Genomic DNA, 21,115 nt, shown 5'->3' with positions numbered 1-21,115 from the left:
ACGGTCAGCGAGCCTGAGCCCACGCCAGCCACGGTCAACGATCCAGCATTGCCAGCCTCGACCGTCCCAGAGCCGGCGCCTGTAGCCTCGACCGTCCCAGAGCCGGCGCCTGTAGCCTCGACCGTCCCTGAGCCGGCGCCTGTAGCCTCGACCGTCCCTGAGCCGGCGCCTGTAGCCTAGACCGTCCCTGAGCCGGCGCCTGTAGCCTAGACCGTCCCTGAGCCGGCGCCTGTAGCCTCGACCGTCCCTGAGCCGGCGCCCTTAGCCTTGACCGTCCAAGAGCCAGCGCCAGTAGCCATGACTGTCCAAGAGCCAGCGCCAGTAGCCATGACCGTCCAAGAGCCAACACCCCTCGAGCCTTCCAAGGCTCCGCCTCTCGAGCATTCTAGGGCTCCACCTCCCGAGCCTCCCAGGGCTCCGCCTCCCAAGTCTCTTGAGTCTTCCAGGGCTCCTCCTCCCGAGCCTCTCAGGGCTCCGCCTCTCAAGTCTCTCGAGCCTACCAGGGCTCTTCTCGAGCCTCCTAGGGCTCCGCCACCCAAGTCTCTCAAGTCTTCCAGGGCTCCTCCTCCCGAGCCTCTCAGGGCTCCGCCTCCCAAGTCTCTCGAGTCTTCTAGGGCTCCTCCTCCCGAGCCTCCCAGGGCTCCGCCTCCCAAGTCTCTCGAGTCTTCCAGGGCTCCTCCTCCCGAGCCTCCCAGAGCTCCGCCGCTCAAGTCTTTCGAGCCTCCCAGGGCTCCGCCTCCCAAGTCTCTCGAGTCTTCCAGGGCTCCTCCTCTCGAGCCTCCCAGGGCTCCGCTCCTCAAGTCACTCGAGTCTTCCATTGCTCCGCCTCTCAAGCCTCTCGAGCCGTCCAGGGCTCTGCCTCTCGAGCCTTCCAGGGCTCCACCTCTCGAGCCTCCTAGGGCTCCGCTCCTCAAGTCACTCGAGTCTTCCAGGGCACCGCCTCTCAAGCCTCTCGAGCCTTCCATTGCTCCGCCTCTCGAGCCTTCCATTGCTCCGCCTCTCGAGCCTCCCAGGGCTCCGCCTCTCGAGCCTGCCAGGGCTCCGCCTCTCGAGCCTGCCAGGGCTCCGCCTCTCGAGCCTGCCAGGGCTCCGCCTCTCGAGCCTCCCAGGGCTCCGCCTCTTGAGCCTCCCAGGGCTCCACCTCTCGAGCCTCCCAGGGCTCTGCCTCTCGAGCCTTCCAGGGCTCCGCCTCTCAAGTCACTCGAGCCTACCAGGACTCCGCTTCTCGAGCCTCCCAGGGCTCTGCCTCTCAAGCTTCTCGAGCCTTTCAGAACTCCGCCTCTCAAGCCTTCCAGGGCTCCGCCTCTCGAGCCTCCCAGGGCTCCGCCCCTCAAGTCACTCGAGTCTTCAAGGGCTCCGCCTCTTGAGCCTTCCAGGGCTCCGCCTCTCAAGCCTCTCGGGCCTTCCAGGGCTCTGCCTCTCAAGCCTCTCGAGCCTTCCAGGGCTCCGCCTCCAGAGCCTCTTGAGTCTTCCACGGCCCTGCTCCCCAAGCCTCCTACGGCTCCGCCTCCCGAGCCTCCTACGGCTCCGCCTCCCGAGCCTCCTACGGCTCCACCTCCCGAGCCTCCTACGGCTCTGGTCCCAGAGACTCCAGAGCTTTCTAGGGTTCCGTCTCTTGAGCCTCCTACGGCTCCTCCTCCAGAGCCTCCTACGGCTCCACCTCCCGAGCCTCCTACGGCTCTGGTCCCAGAGACTCCAGAGCTTTCTAGGGCTCCACCTCTCGAGCATCCTATGGCTCCGCCTCCCGAGCCTCCTACGGCTCCGCCTCCAGAGCCTCCTACGGCTCTGCTCCCAGAGACTCCAGAGCCTTCTAGGGCTCCGCCTCTAGAGCACCCTATGGCTCCGCCTCCCGAGCCTCCTATGGCCCCGCCTCCCGAGCCTCCTACGGCTCTGCTCCCAGAGACTCCAGAGCATCCTACGGCTCCACCTCCTGAGCGTCCTACGGCTCTTCTCCCCGAGCCTCCTTCAGCTCTGCCTCCCAAGCCTCCTACGGCTCCACCTCCAGAGCCTCCTATGGCTCCGCCTCCCGAGCGTCCTACGGCTCCGCCCCAGAGACTCCCAAGCCTCCTACGGCTCCACCTCCCGAGCCTCCCTCGGCTCCGCCTCCAGAGCCTTCCAGGTCTCCGCCCCTAAAACCTACTATGGCGCCCCCTTCCTCGGCTCCGCCTCCTGAGCCTTCATCGGCTCCGCCTCTCGAGCCTCCCAGGGCTCCGCCTCTCGAGCCTCCCAGGGCTCCGCCTCTCGAGCCTTCCAGGGCTCCGCCTCTCAAGTCACTCGAGCCTTCCAGGGCTCCGCTTCTCGAGCTTCCCGAGCCTCCCAGGGCTCTGCCTCAAGCTTCTCGAGCCTTATAGAACTCCGCCTCTCAAGCCTTCCAGGGCTCCGCTTCTAGAGCCTCCCAGGGCTCCGCCTCTCAAGTCACTCAAGTCTTCTAGGGCTCCGCCCCTCAAGCCTCTCGGGCCTTCCAGGGCTCCGCCTCTCAAGCCTCTCGGGCCTTCCAGGGCTCCGCCTCTGAAGCCTCTCGAGCCTTCAAGGGCTCCGCCTCCAGAGCCTCCTACGGCTCCACCTCCCGAGCCTCCTACGGCTCTGGTCCCAGAGACTCCAGAGCTTTCTAGGGCTCCGTCTCTCGAGCCTCCTACGGCTCCGTCTCCAGAGCCTCCTACGGCTCTGCTCCCAGAGACTCCAGAGCCTTCTAGGGCTCCACCTCTAGAGCACCCTATGGCTCCGCCTCCCGAGGCTCCTATGGCCCCGCCTCCCGAGTCTCCTACGGCTCTGCTCCCAGAGACTCCAGAGCATCCTACGGCTCCACCTCCTGAGCGTCCTACGGCTCTTCTCCCCGAGCCTCCTTCAGCTCTGCCTCCCAAGCCTCCTACGGCTCCACCTCCAGAGCCTCCAGAGCCTTCTAGGGCTCCACCTCTAGAGCACCCTATGGCTCCGCCTCCCGAGGCTCCTATGGCCCCGCCTCCCGAGCCTCCTACGGCTCTGCTCCCAGAGACTCCAGAGCATCCTACGGCTCCACCTCCTGAGCGTCCTACGGCTCTTCTCCCCGAGCCTCCTTCAGCTCCGCCTCCCAAGCCTCCTATGGCTCCACCTCCAGAGCCTCCTATGGCTCCACCTCCCGAGCGTCCTACGGCTCTGCCCCAGAGACTCCCAAGCCTCCTACGGCTCCGCCTCCCGAGCCTCCTATGGCTCCACCTCCCGAGCTTCCCTCGGCTCCACCTCCAGAGCCTTCCAGGTCTCCGCCCCAAAGCCTCCTATGGCGCCCCCTTCCTCGGCTCCTCCTCCAGAGCCTTCCAGGCCTCCGCCTCTAGAGCTGCCAACGGCGCCACCGCCCTCGGCTCCACCTCCTGAGCCATCCTCGGCTCCGCCTCCTAGGCCTTCCTCGGCTCCGCCTCCTGAGCCTCCTGAGCCTCCCTCAGCTTCGTCTCCAGAGCCCCCCTCAGCTCCGCCTCCGGGACCTGTCCCTGTCCTGAGGCCGCCTCCCAGGCCTCCTGGACCTGTCCCTGTCCGATGGCCGCCTCCCAGGCCTCCTAGACCTGTCCCTGTCTTGTGGCCGCTTCCCAGGCCTCCTGAACCTGTCCCTGTCCTGTAGCCACCTCCCAGGCCTCCTGGACCTGTCCCTGCCCCTTGGACTGCCCTCTTGCCCTCTGTGCCTCCCGGACTTCCTGTCTGCCCCGTGTGCTCCCCTTGGACTGCCCTCTTGCCCTCTGTGGCCCCCAGACTTCCTGTCTGCCCCGTGTGCTCCCCTTGGACTGCCTCCTTGCCCTTGTGCCTCCTTAGTCTGTCTTTGTGTCCCTTGTGCCCCCTTTGGTCTGTCTGTTCCCCCCCTCATCTAGCCCCCCTCTCCTTGAACCTTTTGCTTTTTCTATTTTTTTGTTGTTGTTTAGGACCGTCTGGAATCCGGTCCTTTTGAGGGGGGATTATGTCACGTTCCTGTGTTGTCTGCCCTGGGTTTTCTGTTTCACTCAGCACGTCACACTCCATGTCAGGTTCCTTGTGGTCCGGTCCGTGTTTTCACCAGTCCTTGTCTAGAAAACTACACTTCCCATCTCTCCTTGCCCTCACCACCTGCCAGCACTCACTCATTGTTTTCACCTGCGTATCGTTTAGTTCCATCACCTCTGTGTATATAACCCTGTTTATTTCTCCATTCCCCTGTCGGTCTTTGATGTATGTGGATGCCTGTTTCCCGTCGATGTTACCCCGCCTGTTCTATCTTCGTATGCCTTCCGTGTTTTTGTTTTACTGTTTCCCATTGTGGATGTTTTCTTTGTTCGTGTGTTTTCGTGTTGCCCCGTTGTTCCAATAAAGTATCGCTGCAGTTAGATCCTTGTCTCTTGTCTGCCTTCACCTACAATCGTGACACCACGCCCATGAAAATGCCATATAAGGAAGGCTTCAGACTCGCATTTAAATGAGAATAGGACGCTTTTAACAAATATGTGAGCAGTAATAAAAGAGTGCATTCACATCATAAAATATGATTTAGCAAACAGTCGCATCTAAAAAGAAAGTAAGGAACTTACAGTCATTTGCACTTGACACGAAGCTTTAGTCTAAAAAATGCTCAGTCCATGCCGACAGGAGGATGTCCACCACTTTCTCTTCAGTTGAGTTCAGTTGAGCGCATGGCCAGTGTCATTGGAGAAACTTCTCGAGTAAATAAGCATAGTCCTTAAATTATATTTTGATGTATTAAATTATATATAAATTTTTTCTTATTTTGTTATTTTTAAGGTTAATTTCATTGCGCATGTGGAGGCCCGTGCCATCTACCGCGGCATCTACGCACAACACACCACACGCCCCACCGAGAGCGAGAACCACTTTACAGCGATTACGAGGAGGTTACCCCATGTGACTTTAGCCTCCCTAGCAACCGGGCCAATTTGGTTGCTTAGGAGACCTGGCTGGAGTCACTCAGCTCATCCTGGATTCAAACTCGTGACTCCAGGGGTGATAGTCAGTGTCAATCCTCGCTGAGATACCCAGACCCCCCACTCATTTAATTATTAATAATTTTCTCCATTCTTTAATTTGATTTCTATCAAAATGTAGTCATGGGAAAGAACACAACATGTTCGGATGTCTTAAGCATGATTTACACATGATCGGAAGCAGGTGTAAATGTTGTTCTTACCAACTAACGTTTTGAAAATATGAACACTTTCACAAATGTGAAAATTTACGTCAGACCAGCTTTACGAAAGATTAAAACAAAACATTATTCTGCATGAATGAGGCCCCGTAATTTGTATTTAGAACCCAAAGTAAACTGCACATGATCCAGTACCTAAAATAGTACTTAACCCTCTGGGGCCGACGGACGCGTCGGCGTGTCCTGCTGGATATTTTTGTCATTACAGCAGAAAAACTTAAACTACTCCATCATTTTGGGGCATACAGAGACTATAAAGGGTCTACTTTTATTTGTGTACACTCACAATAACAACAAAATCTTGTGCTTTTGTAAAATAAAGAAAATATAAAGGGTGAGCTTTCAGCAGTCTCTGTGTTCACGAGCATATTTCAGAAACACGTCACAAAAATGAACTGAAACTCCGCAAATTCTAATCACTCAAACATGAAACATATGTCTAAAGAAAGCTTAAGATTTGTACTTTTAAATAAAACAATTCAAATTTAAAACAAATATTCTCATGCAATGTAATCTCTATGAAACAAAGCAATGTATAGTGTTTACTGGTTCATCTAATTATAGCTAATGTGATCCCACCCACCAGCAGAGCGCGCCATTCATACGCTAATGTGATGAGACGATCAAGGCAAATGATAAACGCCCCTGACAGTGTTCAGAGGCTTGTTGTAAACAATTAGTTCACTTTACTGCACGTTTGTAATGATACACATGCAAGGAAACTCCTGGATAGTAAGGAAGAGTTAACATTTTCCTCAGAAGAATAGCGACTTGATCCAGCTGAAGATACAATTTCGGATGAGTAAGTCATTTAGTTTTCTTTAGTTGACATGCTATTTTATATAAACATGTTCATATTTTACTAGTGGGACTGTTTCCAGACTTGCCAGCCAGGATTCAGAGTATTGAAATTTGAAATATGTCCTAATAAGCAAGTTTTAATTACATTTAAATGCTGTTTTGGCTAAAGCAGGTATTTAAATTGTATGCTGTATGATATAAATATGATATAAAAATAATATGAATGTTTAGATTATATTTGAACTAGTGTTTATGCTGCCTCATTATCATCAAAAAAGTTTGTGCTTGGAAATATGTGTTCAGGTTAAATGAGTAAAATGCACTTTAGATATGCCCATATTATAAAGCAGAATATTATAATGATTTCTGAAGGATCATGTGACACTGAAGACTGCAGTAATGATGCTGAAAATTCAACTTTGATCACAAATTGCATTTTACAATATATTCAAATAGAAAACTGTTTTGATTTAAATTTAAATAGTAAAAATAGTTCACAATATCACTGTTTTTACTGTATTTTGGATCAAATAAATCCAGTCTTGGTGAGCAGAAGAGACTTAGTAGTGTAGGTCTAAAATTAAGTAAAGTCTTTATTTAAAGAAAATATATAGTCAGATTACTTCTTTTAACTTAAAACTTGATTTTGATCATTAAGTCTCCTCACATTATTCTCTTTCTGTCACAGTCCTCATTGATAGGCCCGGGGGGGTCTTTAGTCTCCTCAAGTGTAAATCACCTCAATATTCATTTTTACTCATTTAATACTCATTTTCAAGAGTTCACGTCTACTCGCATATTACCTTTCAACACTAAAATTGTCTTACAAAAGTTTAATTAGTATATTGTTTTGTATGAATGAGCGATCCAGTTCTCAAAAGTCTTGTGGACAAATATTTATTATGTGTTATATGACCTTATTTCAGTGACTTAAAATGTTTGTTTTTCAAAAACCACGCATAAACATTATTTTCTCAAAAATACAAACCTGTACATGCATGTTGCTCACATATTATTGTAGCCCAGTTTGTGCTGAATACAGTGTTATCAGACTTTAGCCATTAATATATTTATAAGCAACTGAAAAAAGCACAAATGTCAAGGCATGTCAAAAGTCCTGCAGGGCCCAAAACACCCTCAGACCCCAGAGGGTTAAACGAACATCCTGAGCTATAGCAGATCTCCTTTCTTAGAAGACATAACATGACAAAAGCTGTGAGTACAACAGTCAAAATTCAGTAAGAGTGTGTGTGAAGGGATCTCATGCAGGAACCTGTAAGACCTGCATTACTCCACCTTCACACATGCACAGAGTGCTAAACAAGATCGGTTATCTTTGACTGGAGTCCTACAGCCCTCATAAGGTACATAATTGAACACAAATGCCGATGAACATTATAGTTTGTTTAAAGGGTAGACTTTGGGCCCCTGTTGTCGAATGTACAAGCTGAGGACCCCAGAACATTTGATTGTCTGACTTTCATTTGCTGTTGATGGGGTGAATAGCAGGCTTACCTTGCAGCCTTCACATGCACTGACACCATAGTGGTACCCTGAAGACTTGTCCTGGCAGATGAAGCAGGGTTTGTAGATGCGGGGAGGGGGTAGAGGAGAGGGAGGGCTGGGGACCAACTCTTCAGAACTGGTGCTTTGAGTCTCAATGGCTGCAGAGGTAAAAAGAGACAAAAAAACATGATTGAGACAAGGATATATGAAGTGTCCACCCCTGAGATTTAAGATGGACAGAAATACATCAATTTGGGGTTTGTTAAAGGTATCGTGTGTAAATTCAGTGCTACCCTCAGCACCAAACAAAATTATTGCCCCTTCAACCCCTTTTTTGCTTCATCCACTGTTCAGTAAAACAGGTTGTCCCGCCTCAAAATCACCCTATTGGAGAAATGCTTACTTCAAGCTAGACAATGATGAAATACCTAAAACCCAAAGTTTTCTTTCTTCTATGGTACACAAAAAGTTCAAAAAAAGGACTTGGGTAAAGGGTTCGGCATCATAATACACCAACAAACAATGTAAATATTTTTCTCTATGGGGTAAAAGTTGTAATATTTTGGATGAGCCAACTCATTATATTCTTATGATTTTGCCATCTCACACTATTATTACGACTTTTCATGAGACTGTGTTGTCTAAACTTGTAAAGGTGCCAATATACTTCTATTGAAATTTAAGAGAGAATGGGTCTAATGGCATTTTAAACAATATCTGTCCAAAAAGGTGTTCGTTGAGTTGCTGATGGTAACTGATGCATATTATGTCGACATATCGACATATCATTAGCGTTAGCATTAGCTCCATGAATGCAGAATGTAAACATGACAAATGACACATAATCTAGTGACATACATTACTTTAAATCATTATCAAGCAGTTAAAACAGCTTTCACTGATCTCGTGTTGATTCTGCTCATGGAATGAGTCATGCAGTCATTGATAACACATTTTAATGTCACATTAGATAATGTTTTACATGTAGTCTGTTGACAAGACAGCGTGCATCTCGTATTTAAATGCTCCTCTAAAACTCGGCTCCAGCAGCATGGGCCTTGTCCAAATATTCTCAAACAGTAAACCTTTGCTCAGCTGTTTCAACTTAATTTCTATCTCTGAACAAACAAGAACTTTGCCGTGAGTGTATCAGAGGCTTGAATTGAAGGCAGCTTAAGTATTTTAACATTAAATAAATTATGCACATCAATACAATCCAGTTGCATATTGATGTCAAAATCATGCATTTGGATTCTTTTATCTTTCTATTTTCTTAAATTTTTTGAGGTAATCTTGGTTTGTCTTCTATATTCTTGAAAGCATTAATCAGGAGAGATCATGTTGGTTTAATAGGACGTGATTGCACTCAAAGACTTCAGACAAGTCTCTTAAATCAACTAAAGCCGGCATCACACTATGTGTGATTTTTAGCTGTGAGCTTCATTAACATAATCGGCGGTCAGTAGGTGAGAGATGGTGTGCACATTAGCATCTGCCCACCGGAGGTCGTTAATCACTTGTCCGTCTGGACTCCCAGCTGAGTTAATGGAAAAAGGGGATCCAGCAAAATAAAATAAAAAAATTGTGGCCGGGACGGGCTTTTGTGTCCTCTTCAAGTGACCAATGATTTTTTCTTTTGTTTTCTGAAGAGCTGACAAGACGTCAAGCTGATCTGAATATCTTCATCAGACTCAGCTGCATATCTTCACAAACTCTGATTGAATCCATATGATTCTGTCACCAAGCGTTTTTCCTGAAGTTTTTTTTTCCTACACTAAAAATGACTAATGAAACCAGCAGAGGCACAACAGTTGCAATTTCTTTACTCACTGAAAGCTACATATGGGCAAAAGTGTTCTGCGCAGGCCTCAATGGGATAAATACACAATTGCGCACTTTCACAAAGTATGTTACTCCATGTATCTCATCCTTAATCACACTTTTACAATTGTTTATGCTCACGATGTACTCCTGTTGTTTTTTCGGTGAGCTCCATGTGATAGAGAATCAGAGAGAGAGAGAGAGTTGGCTGACTATTTTTAGTCTGCAATTGAGTCTGCATGTGTGACACCCTCTGACAAAACTGAGTTGATTGGAGTCTGGTAGTGTGCCAGCTTAAAGGTGCTGTAAGCGATTTTTTTCATGGAAAGGTATGGAAACATTTTCATACTCCCTGAAATATATGAATGTGTATGAAGTGTCATGAGGTATATCACCGGTCTCTGTGACAGCTCTCTCTGTAAACCGTAAAACAAAAATGTGCACGCTGGCCGTGGTCTCTGACGCTTTCTGCCTGTCATTTTGTGTGTTCACGTAGGGTTGTATTTGCAGCAAAATATTGAGGCTTAATTAGATTTTTATGCCATTTTGTTCATATCAGTTGTCAGTTTAGGGCACTAGTTTGCTACTGTTGTGAAAAAGAGGGCACGTGGCTAATTCAACGGCTCAGCTCGTAGAAATTCCAGAACGACAGAATCGCTTACATCAACTTTATGGTAGTGTTTAGTGTGTACTATGTAGCATTAGATACACCAGCAGCACTAGTACACGTGTACAGTCCGCTTCTACATGCAGATCTGCTGATCAGATTACAGCGATATCTGCAGCACTTCTCCGCAGTCAACTCATTTAGCCATCTTATTCACTCCCTGCTCTCCATCTCCATCTTTCTCCCATATGAGATTTTCCAAACCATCCCAGCACAACATTCTGCCTATGTGCTTCCATTTAAATCCCCACAAAAAAATCCTTCATGACACGGTCTTCATCAGAGGGCAAATTCTGCTTTCTCTGATTCCTGGCTGATGTGATATTTGATAGACAATGATCTCCATATTTTTGCTGTGAAATGGCATAAAAGGGTCATTTTATTTTCAATCAGAGCAACCATCATTTCAACAATTGTAGCCAAGCAGATTCAAAATCTTTAATGCAAACAGTAAAAATCTTAGGCCATGTCCACACTAATGTTTAAAAACTCATAGTTTTCCAAAGTATGTGGTTCTGGAGAGCGCTTTGGAAAGTCTCTGTTTTCAGTGCCATTCCAGTGTGGCTGGGAGCCGTACAATAGTGAAATGAATACATTTTTAAACCAAAATGTATTTGTGTGGACTATTGCACTGATGCACACACCATAACACACACACAACATAAGATTCCGTGTCAATGATCAAGTGAAGGAGAAAGGACCTCTTAATGCTTTTTGTTGTGCAAAACAAACCCAGAACGGTAAAGACCGCCTGTTATGTGCAATTCAATTACCACAAAAGCACATCAAGTCTTAACTATCACAAAAACATTGTCTGCACTTTACATGTGGAGTTCAAAGCGGCGTTTGACACTGGCATTGACCACCTGATGCGAATCATGAACGCAGCTTTACGATTACTGTAGCAATGCAGGAAACGTTTAATGTTATTTGAATTGGTGCTTTTTGGGGGGCATTTCTACCATTATACTGTGGAAGGATTTGTTTGGAAAATGTTAATAAAGCATTAGTCCTAAAAACCATCTTTCCTAAAGAGCAAATAAATGCATTTGACAGGAAAAAAGTATATAACGTCAAATTTCACTACTTTCAAAATCTGTGATTAATCGCGATTAACTATGAAAAATGATAAAAAAATAATCGTGATTTCAATATTCGAATCGACTGACAGCACTAATTAAAACACAAAATGCCATTTGGGGACATCCTTGAACATTTTGTCAAATCGTTCACTGATTTAACACAGTGGCTAAAACAGTGGACAGTTTGAAAGAAATGATTTGGAGAAATTGAATCAAAGCTCCCACCTCTAACACTAGTTCCCCTTCTGTCGCTGTCTCCACGTTGTGTCGGAGAAGCAACACTAGGGGTCTCTCTTGAGCGCCGATATATACCTCTGTTCTATGAAAAAAGGCCAATGAGAAGTTGGCAGACGGTATTTGCATATCCCGCCCCCGGACATATGGGTATTTAAGCGGGGCAAATACGGGAGTTCATTCAGAAAATTTCTTCGGAGCCGATGGTCGTGTATGCAGTTGTTGTGAGTTACACACCAAGTTCCTGTTATTCCTCTGACGCTCTGCATGCTGTTGGATTTGACAGCGCACAACAGTGGCTTTCTCCTTCGTGCACGGCTGTACATTCTTGCCCCTGGGCGCTTCGACAACGCAGATAAAAAAAACTCAGACAAATTTTTTTTCATAAAAGAGTGATTTTATTTAAAAGAGTAATTTCCTCTAAAAGAGCAAAACACAGCGCCGTTGAACGTCTTTTTATGGAAGCGTCTTTATAAAGATGCCTTTCCGCCCCTGTGTTGTTCGTGGATGCGGTAGAGTGCTCTCCGCTTCAGATGGCCACAGGCGTAGTCTGGTGTGTCTGGGTAGCGATCACACCGAGGCTGCGTTTGTGGATGGTTCATATTCTCACTGCGAGAACATGACCATGACAACGTTGCGGTCACGAGTTTTCAAGCCACTCCAGCCGCCCCACAGCCATCATGGCTGGACGACTGGTTCCTGGGGTCCGGGCGCCGCTCACAGCCTCGCCCCTGCTCACACCGCCACCTGCTCATCCGCTCTTGCCACCTTCGATGGCGGAACGCGCCACGGATACACGGCGATTCCCCAGGCGGATAGGGCAGTTGCGCTCCACTTATGCCCCGGAAACCCTACCACCTAGCGGGGCCGCCCTGTACTCCCCTCCCGGCCCTGTAGAGCAACATCCTCGCAGACCGCGAAGGCCTACAGCGCCGCTGGACGCGCTGCTTCTGCCCTGCATGCCATGGCGCTCCTGCAAGTCCACCAGGTCAAGGCACTCAGAAACATGCACGGGGGTGGCCCTGATCACGACACACTGCAGGAACTGCGCTCAGCGACTGACCTTGCCCTGAGAGCGACGAAGGTCACAGCGCAGGCGCTCGGGCAGGCAATGGCCACGCTCGTGGTCCAGGAACGTCAACTGTGGCTGAACCTGGTCGAGATGCTTGAAGCCAACAAGACTCGCTTCCTCAACGCCCCTGTCTCCCAGTTTGGCCTCTTCGGCGACACCGTCGAGGACTTCGCCCAGCAGTTCTCCACGGTGAAGAAGCAGACAGAGGCCATCTCACACATCATGCTCCACCACAAACCTGCCACCCCGGGCCGTGCCCCGTCTGCTCGCCGAGGGCGTCCCCCTGCGGCTAGGAAACCTGCTGCTCCGCCTCAACCCGGGCCCATCTCTCAGCCCCAGCGTCGAGCACTCCGTGGGAAGTGCACGCCCCCGTCTCACGGACCCCCTCAAGGACCCGGAAGGCTCCCAGGCGCTCCTGAGACAGCCCACCCAGAGTCCAAGACGTAAGCTCCGGAGGTGGTAAGACCGCTCCGTCCCCCGGTGGAGGGCCGGGAGGAGAATCTTGTGTTTTTTCATTTGCCGTACCCCCTAACAAGGGCTGCGGTACCCAAATTCTCAATAAAAGAGCTATTTCCTTTGTCTCTGGGTCATCTGGCCCGCAAATGCCGTTCTCAGTCCCGGCTTCCTGAATGCGGTACCCCCGCCCTCAGCCCCACGACTGTTCTCCGGCCGGCCGGTTCAGACGAGTCCAGAGGACGCCAACATCAGACCTCCTCCTCAGTCACTAACCCGCCCCCTGCCGGGTGCGCAGAGCAAGGTAAGTGCTTCGAGTCTGTTCTCAGCACCAGAGCCTCCGGACGCTTCACTGCCTCCTGGCGCCGTATTACCTGTTCCTCCCGCTGCGAAGCCCCGCCGGGTACGTCCAAAATAGTCGTCCCCTTGGTGCCCCTAGCACGGAGTTTAGAGGCGTGGCTTTCACTGCCCAACTCGTCATTTTACAGCATTTATTTATATTAGTAAATGTTAATTTCACCATATACTAATACATTTTTTAAATCAAAAGTTGTGTTTGTTAACATTAGTTAATGCACTATTAACTAACATGAACTAACAATGAACAATTGTATTTTTATTAATTAACATTTTTAACAAAGATTAAAAATTATGTATTGTTGATTGTTTGTTCATAATACCTAAAGCATTAACAAATGTTAACAAATGGAACCTTATTGTAAAGTGTTACCTTTTTTCATTTTTGCTATATGAAGGTCTCATTTAAACTGAAATGGAAAATTTGTTCCATGCCATAAACAATTATTTTTGGTACTTTTCAAATATGTACAGATTTTACTTTTTAAGTCTTGTCCCAGACCCAGAATTTCAATATTAAACAATAAAAAACTATTATAAAAATACAAATGATTTTATGTTTAAAACCATGATAATCTAAACCAAGAGTGAAATAACCCTTTCAATACTTATTGTGTAAAAATGATTTCTATCAACTGTTAAAAAAAACGACTGTACCACAGTTGTGGCGTCATTTCCAACACACCAAACAAAGTTAGGCTTTGGATCACACTGCAGGGAAAATCAATCTTTTTTTTTCAAATCCAATTTTTTTTTTATCCGATTTTTGCAGTCTCTTCTGCTTGAACGTCCACATTAGTTGTCATTCTAACGATGCAAACTTGGAAGTCATTTTTATTGAAAATTCTAATTGTAATGATCCTACTGCATGGCCATGATTACTATTTTCCCATCAAAGTGCCCTACGAAGACGTCATTTATGGTGTTTGGAATGCAGTACATAGATGTGTCTCAAATGACACTATAAACTGTGCACTTAAATACATATAGACTACGCATTAAGCCATGCAGTGTATGAATTTTCAAAGTGTAGTATTGTCTCAAACAGAATAACATGTTTTACTACAGAAAAGTATTCACCCTTTTTTATAGCTGATGGAAGTGGCATTTATAATGCATGTGATGTGTTGCCGCCATCTTTAGCATGTTAGCCAAACTCAGTTCAATACTTACGTATATTTCAAATAATTAACATGTTCACTCAGTGAAGGTTTTACTAACATTTGTAAGGTGCTGACTTTACTGAAGTTTCACTAGTTCCCACATTCACCATAAATGACCATAAATAAGGCCAGCATCGTGGCCAGGTAACTCCGCCCCTTCCGCTATGCCACGAGCAAGCCACGAGTGCTGAGTACATGAAGTGTCCAATATTACACACTGTTATTTTCGATTAAAGAAGTAGACCATCCAAGTACTCGTAGTACTCTTCTTTTTGAACTCACACTCACTACAAATAGCTTAAAATAGTTCAGATTTAAATTATGGGACACACCCTTTGCAATATGGGATGCACCTTATGTCTTCTTGTCAAAATTTCTTGTCGTAATAACCCGTCTTTCACAAAAAAAAAAAAAAAAAAAACAGTCCAGACTGAGACACTTTAACAAAAATATGATTTTAAAACTACTACTGTGGTTTGGATTGGGCTTCTTAAAAGCAGATTTCATGTATTTTCTGTTCAGACTACAAAAACCGAAACAGATTTGATCCTGGACCACGAGCGTGGCCATTGCCTGCCCGAGCGCCTGCGCTGTGACCTTCGTCGCTCTCAGGGTGAGGTCAGTCGCTGAGCGCAGTTCCTGCAGTGTGTCGTGATCAGGGCCACCCCCGTGCATGTTTCTGAGTGCCTCTGGCTAAAAAAAAAATGTCTGCCTCTGTGTACAGAGCCTTAGCGTACTTGATAATTGTCAGTGAAAGGCATGCTTGAGATTAAATATGAGACAGGTGATATTTGAAGGAAACAAAAAAAATTCAAGTTAAACATAACTTTGAGGAATATTTTTACTGGCCATCATTTCCAATCAAGATGTAATTTAGTCAAGGTGGGGTTTAGTCTCAGTTTTAATCTGTTGTGTCTTGAGGGCATCATGGTAACACATCACTGACAAAAATCAAACAGCAGGCCTTATATACAAGGTTTGCTTGGATAGGTTTTTTAACACACTCCTGCACACATCAGTTTAGCAAATAATATTATCGAGGACAAACAACTTGTTTGAGAGAGTAACAGGAAAAAGAGTCAACGCTTATTGTCAGTGAATAGATCAATTCCTTAAGAAAACAAGCTTCTGTTGTGTTAAGGCCTGGCATATTCTTAGTTTGTAAGCATTCATACACCAGCCATGATGCTGGGGGAGGCGTTTAGAGGATCATTTAAATATGAGGACACAGAAGACTACGTGTAAAACTTTAACTAATGTTAAAGTGGTGGCGTGGAGTAGTGGTGGCGTAGTGGTGGCGTAGTGGGCTAAACACATTCTGGTAATCAGATGGTCACTGGTTCGATCCCCACAGTCACTACCATTGTGTCCTTGAGCAAGACACTTAACTCCAGGTTGCTCCGGGGGGATTGTCCCTGTAATAAGTGGACTGTAAGTTGCTTTGGATAAAAGCGTCTGCAAAATGCATAAATGTAAATGTAATGTGAATGTGTAAATGTATTTTTCTGTCAATAGAATTCACATGAGATCAGAAAACACTCAATGATAATTTAAAGTAATATATATTCAGTAGATAAAGTGTCATTGTTCATGTTTACTAAAATGCTATACGCGGCCATAATATTCGCTGGTTACACTCGGTTACTGTAGTTCATGATGACACCGATACTACTGCAAAAATTTGTGAATAAATTTTGTGTGTTAATGGGCAGAATACAAACAATTTCTTACTTTGGGCAGATGTGTGAATGTAGGCATTTTGCACCAGCTGGCTAATAACTCTGTTATTAATTAACAAAATAACGTAACCAGAATTTATTCAAATTAGGTGGAGCTCCAGGAGACATTGACCAATAGCAGTAAGAAGGTGTCTAGCAGCTGGTAAGAAGTTTTCCAGGAAAGTTTGCCATGGCAAGCTGTTCTGAACTACCGAAACAAACTCAAAAACATTTTCGTTTTGGCCAGAATTTGTTCTGTTTTTTTGGAACAACACCCATTCATTCTTTGATTTCATATGAAGTATACTGGGGCCTTAAAAGTGTCTGTGTGCCAAGATAAACAAGGTTAAAGCTGAGTCAACCTAAGGCTCAAGCTCACTAATTTTCTGAAGAGACCTTGACAAGGTACATCTGATTTTTTTCTTTTAAAATGCTCTTTGTACTTGACAACCTACAAAACAGATTTGATTTACATTTTATTCTGTTTTACAAGAATTTGATTGAATGTTTTTATATTTTAACATGTAAGGATGTCTGCTGTTGAGAGTGTGACCCCAGACAGCAGCAGGGACATGACCCCTCAATAGCTGCTTTTCCACTATCAGACTAGTGCGAGCCAGGGCTATCAACTGGCCAGCCGTGGTTAAATAGCCTTTGACCTTGACCCGCGAGACCAAAATCGATCTGCTTTGCACCAATAGGGCCAATGGCCCTGCAATGTTGCCCTAAAAACCCAGCTTTAACATGCCGCTCGGTGCCAATGTCAACCACCCTGCCCATTTCGCAAGCAAGAGGAAAGCTCAAGATGAGGTATCATATTATCTAGTTATCTAGAATATCGAGTTTATATCGAATATAAACATTACCTAGCTAGCAAGATAAGTTAGCGCTGACATCTCACCGGCTGTAACTGCCATGGTGTCTCAAGTTGTACTGTACCCATTTTTCTGTTCCCATTTTTTCCCTAAACTTCTACCGTTGTGGGCTGGATAGACAACCTGGCAAGTTTGGTGAAACTCAGCCTTTGACACTGACCCCTGTCTTGATTGGTCCAAGGGTAATCGGTGGCCCTAAGGAACCATCCCGTGTAGAGGTTGACCAATTGTGGATTTTGCCGATAACCAATTTATTGTACGATAGTTTTTAAAATCGATTCATAGAAGGTCCAAAATTAATACCATCCCAGATGTAGTTTATTTTTCAACAAAATACCAATAATAATGACAAAGAAAGACCATTGGGTGCATAACATGGGACTTTTAACACTAAGCAAGCCTGAATCACACCAAGGACTCTTATTTTGAAATGACGTAAAATTGACTCCATGACAATGCTTTATATTTAATATTTAGCAAATTTTTGACTTGGGGCAGTGAACTGAGGCCCTTGGTGACACACTCTGGTGAAACCACTTACATTTTCTTCAGAAAATGTACCTATCTAGTTATTAAGTACAATGTTGGACATTCAAATATTAATTACTAGGGATGTTGTTTAAATGCATTATTTTAGTGCAATATTTTATGGAAAAAAAGGTTTTAAAAAATGTATGTAATTAATCATACCTGTAATTAATTACACAATAATACATTTTCCTACAATCGGAGCAATTTAAGCTTAAAGTACCACCTTCGTGTTTTTGCATTTCACAGTCTGCAGAAGGCAGTCAGTGCAGCCTCAGCTTGTACTGACAACACGCCTCGTCAAATCAGGTGACGTGCTCTTGCACTCAAAGGCAACTGGACAGAGCACAACAGAATGAAGGGAACTGCATTCAACTTATTTGAACTTCACTTAACTTTTAACATCCTGGTAAAGTGGCATTTATGGAACTGAAAACCACTTAAGCATGATGCAATCACTCTCAAAAGAAGGGTCCTTCTGTCATGTGTCAAAAATGTATAAAAGCACAGACTTTTTATTTTTATTTTTGATTATTAATGCTTTACTCGTCTTCCACAATAACAAAGTATTTTAATTATTATGTGTATTTTATATTAGTATTAATGTTATATTAGTATTAAAATTATTACGCCATGTTCTAACCAGATGCGCCACCACACACGATAAAATATATATTTTCCATGTTAATCAGAGTTTTTGGCTTTCAATTTTTGGAATGCTTTCTATTTCTGCGGCATCGTGCCAGGCAGTGCAGTCAACAAATTGCTCTAAAATGATCTTATTACAGTATATTTAAGCCAGCATCTCACTAGCTGGTTCACAAAAACCTGATTTTGGCTGAGGGTGTCACACATACCTACTGAATGTTGTGCTTAAAGTCTCCCTCTCTTCATCCGGAGCTCTGTCACACACACACACACACACACACACACACACACACACACACACACACACACACACAAACACACCGGTTCAGAATGGCAGTGGGGAGACATACCGCCATCGGCTCATTCTGACTTTCTCTCCGCATCCCTGTCATGTGGATATTGGCAAAATAACATCAGGAGTACTGAGTAGCTGAGTACTGAATAACTTTGCTTTGTTATCTACATTTTATTGTTAATTATCCTAATTTTAGTGTATTGATATTGCAGTGTCTCGGCGCGCCTGCTGTAGACAGATTGCTTGCCTCTGGAATCTTGTCGCGTCACGTCTGGTTAGGACAAGGTGTTCAATATTGAATTTACTTTATTTGGGGCATTTCTCAGCAAATATTGATATGCGATTAATTGCTATTTATTTCATTATCAGCATATCATGTAATTAATTTGATCAAATATTTTAATCGATTGAGAGCCCTACTATTTACAGCTTTCAATCGCTCCATCAGACACAAATCTATTCTTTCAACCAACCACCGAAAACAAAGGATTGTGGAATATCCAAGGCAGTGAAGGCTCCATCTGTATAGAGATACCAAAACAGGGGCCCGCAGGCCAAAGTGGTCCCGTGGTGACCTCTGATTTAGCCTGCCTTGCAGTATTATTGCAGAAATTCTGCACACTTTTATTCACTTTACAGGGCAACTGTAAATTATTAAAGCAATAGATACAAATGAACAAATCAATAAACTTGTATCAAACTGTAATTCCAGAAAATGCGCAAGTAAATCTGCTGTCTCTCTTTCTCTCATGTGCAGCTGTCAGCAGGGCGATGAGCGCTTGTTGAATTTAATGAGAGCATAAGCATTGATGAAGCGCTTTGTAGCTTAGCTCCTGAACTTAAGATGTTACAGATGTATAAACCTTTCTAAACCTGTTAATTTGACATGCAAATGGTGTCATACCACGTCTTATATGTATACCGTTCCTGTTTATAATCAACAAAGCTGTCAACATTGCAGGCGTTTGACTTTGGAGTCATATCTCTGTGCTCAATCATTGGTCACATTTGATATGAAAGGCACAATTAGCAAAAATGTTTTGTGTACCAGCTGCACGGTGAAGAGAAACACTTAAACACCTGTTATATCTCTCATCTCCACCTCTCTATTAACCGGGGCTCTTGGCAGAAAAATTACAAATAAAAAATCCCCTGCAATCTGATATACTTTTAAAAAACATCTCTATGTTCATTTGAATTTTCACTGAACATGATTTATTTTGTGCTGTCCGTTGTGCAGATGTTGCCGAGTCTGTGGCAGCTGCTTATGAGGTGCCCCTAGGGACATTATTCAGAATTACCATGCACATACATGTACTTTTCCTCTCACATACACATATGAAACCAAATTCATTCACATACTATAGTGAAATGCTCACACACATACAAGTGAAATGCTTTTACAAACACAACTGAAACGCTCTCATACATACAACTGAAAATATTACGCTCACACACACAACTGAAATGCTCTCACACACACAACTGAAATGCTCTCACACACACAACTGAAATGCTCACACACACACACAACTGAAATGCTCTCACACACACAACTGAAATGCTCACACACACACACAACTGAAATGCGCTCTCACACACACAAGTGAAATGCTCTCATACATACAACTAAAATGATTACACTCTCACACACACAACTGAAAAGCATTTCAGTATGTTGTATGAAAGCATTTCAGTTGTGTGTGTGAGAGCATTTCAGTTGTGTGTGTGTGTGAGCATTTCAGTTGTGTGTGTGAGAGCATTTCAGTTGTGTGTGTGAGAGCATTTCAGTTGAAACGGAAGCACATTTCAGTTGAAACGGAAGGTGGTTAAAGTACCCACTCCACTCCAGTTGGTGGCAGTAGTGCACCTCAAGACGAATAACTAGAAGCTGTTGAAAGAAAGCATATAGGCGGTGGGCCGAGTCCGTCTATCTGGTTTTTTTTTTGATTTGATAGTTACCCAGCAGCTGTCTGGCTCATTTTTTTTATTTGTCTGTATGAATAATTCACAAAAAGATTACCGATTGTTTCCAACGCCAATTGTTGCACATTAAAGTATAAAAATAGATTTAATTTCGCTAGCTGATCACAAACGTTGGCCGGAGTGAGATCCAATCAACGCTTGTGTTGTTACCTTGTTGAATTGATTTGGCCAATCACGTTATTCGTTGAACCAGCCAAATGAGTCTACAACCCAAGAGAGACCGGTGTGTCTCGGCAAGACAACGTCAAGGTAAGATTTGTTTTACAATGATTATACACCCCTATATCTTAATGCTTTTCATATAAGTTGTATTTAAGACTGCAAGCTATACTTCGTCGTGAATATATGCGTTGTCGTTGATGAGAACAGTAGCCACGAAAGAATGTTGGTAGTGGAGCAGTAAAGCTAGGTCTAACGGTATGTTGCTTAGGCTAATCCAAATCATTCGGTACATACACAATGAACTAAGCAAAGAGTATTCAAATACGGGATAATTACGGGTAAATATTTAAACGGGAAGACAGTAGGAAATAATTTGACAGGTATGTCAAGGTTGGATTGGTTTATAGCAAGCTACCTAGGCTACAAGTAAGCTAGACTAATTATCAGCTAAAAAGAGTGCAAAGCAAAACAAAGAAATTATTTCACATCAACTTTATAGTGGTAGTCACGGAGTTATATAAGCCATTTATGGTTGATCGTCACAGTTTATACAATGACACAATTCTGTGCATGGTAGCTTATGTGATTTAAA

At 44.9% G+C, this 21,115-nt stretch overlaps 1 protein-coding gene across 3 annotated transcripts in view; it reads right to left on the bottom strand.

Annotated features, from left to right (window-relative positions):
* The window catches only part of LOC127619620 (retinoic acid receptor beta-like), a 271,989-nt gene that overhangs the window by 106,505 nt on the left and 144,369 nt on the right, over positions 1–21,115 (bottom strand). For all 3 annotated transcript variants that reach the window (XM_052092531.1, XM_052092533.1, XM_052092532.1), the window contains exon 2: positions 7,472–7,620. In XM_052092531.1, the coding sequence (XP_051948491.1) occupies positions 7,472–7,620 (149 nt within the window). The remainder of the gene's footprint in view (positions 1–7,471; positions 7,621–21,115) is intronic.

Source organism: Xyrauchen texanus, chromosome 26, assembly GCF_025860055.1.
Source record: "Xyrauchen texanus isolate HMW12.3.18 chromosome 26, RBS_HiC_50CHRs, whole genome shotgun sequence".
Taxonomy (NCBI): domain Eukaryota; kingdom Metazoa; phylum Chordata; class Actinopteri; order Cypriniformes; family Catostomidae; genus Xyrauchen; species Xyrauchen texanus.
The sequence above is the reverse complement of the archived record's forward strand: the minus strand, read 5'-3'. Positions and strand labels throughout refer to the sequence as shown.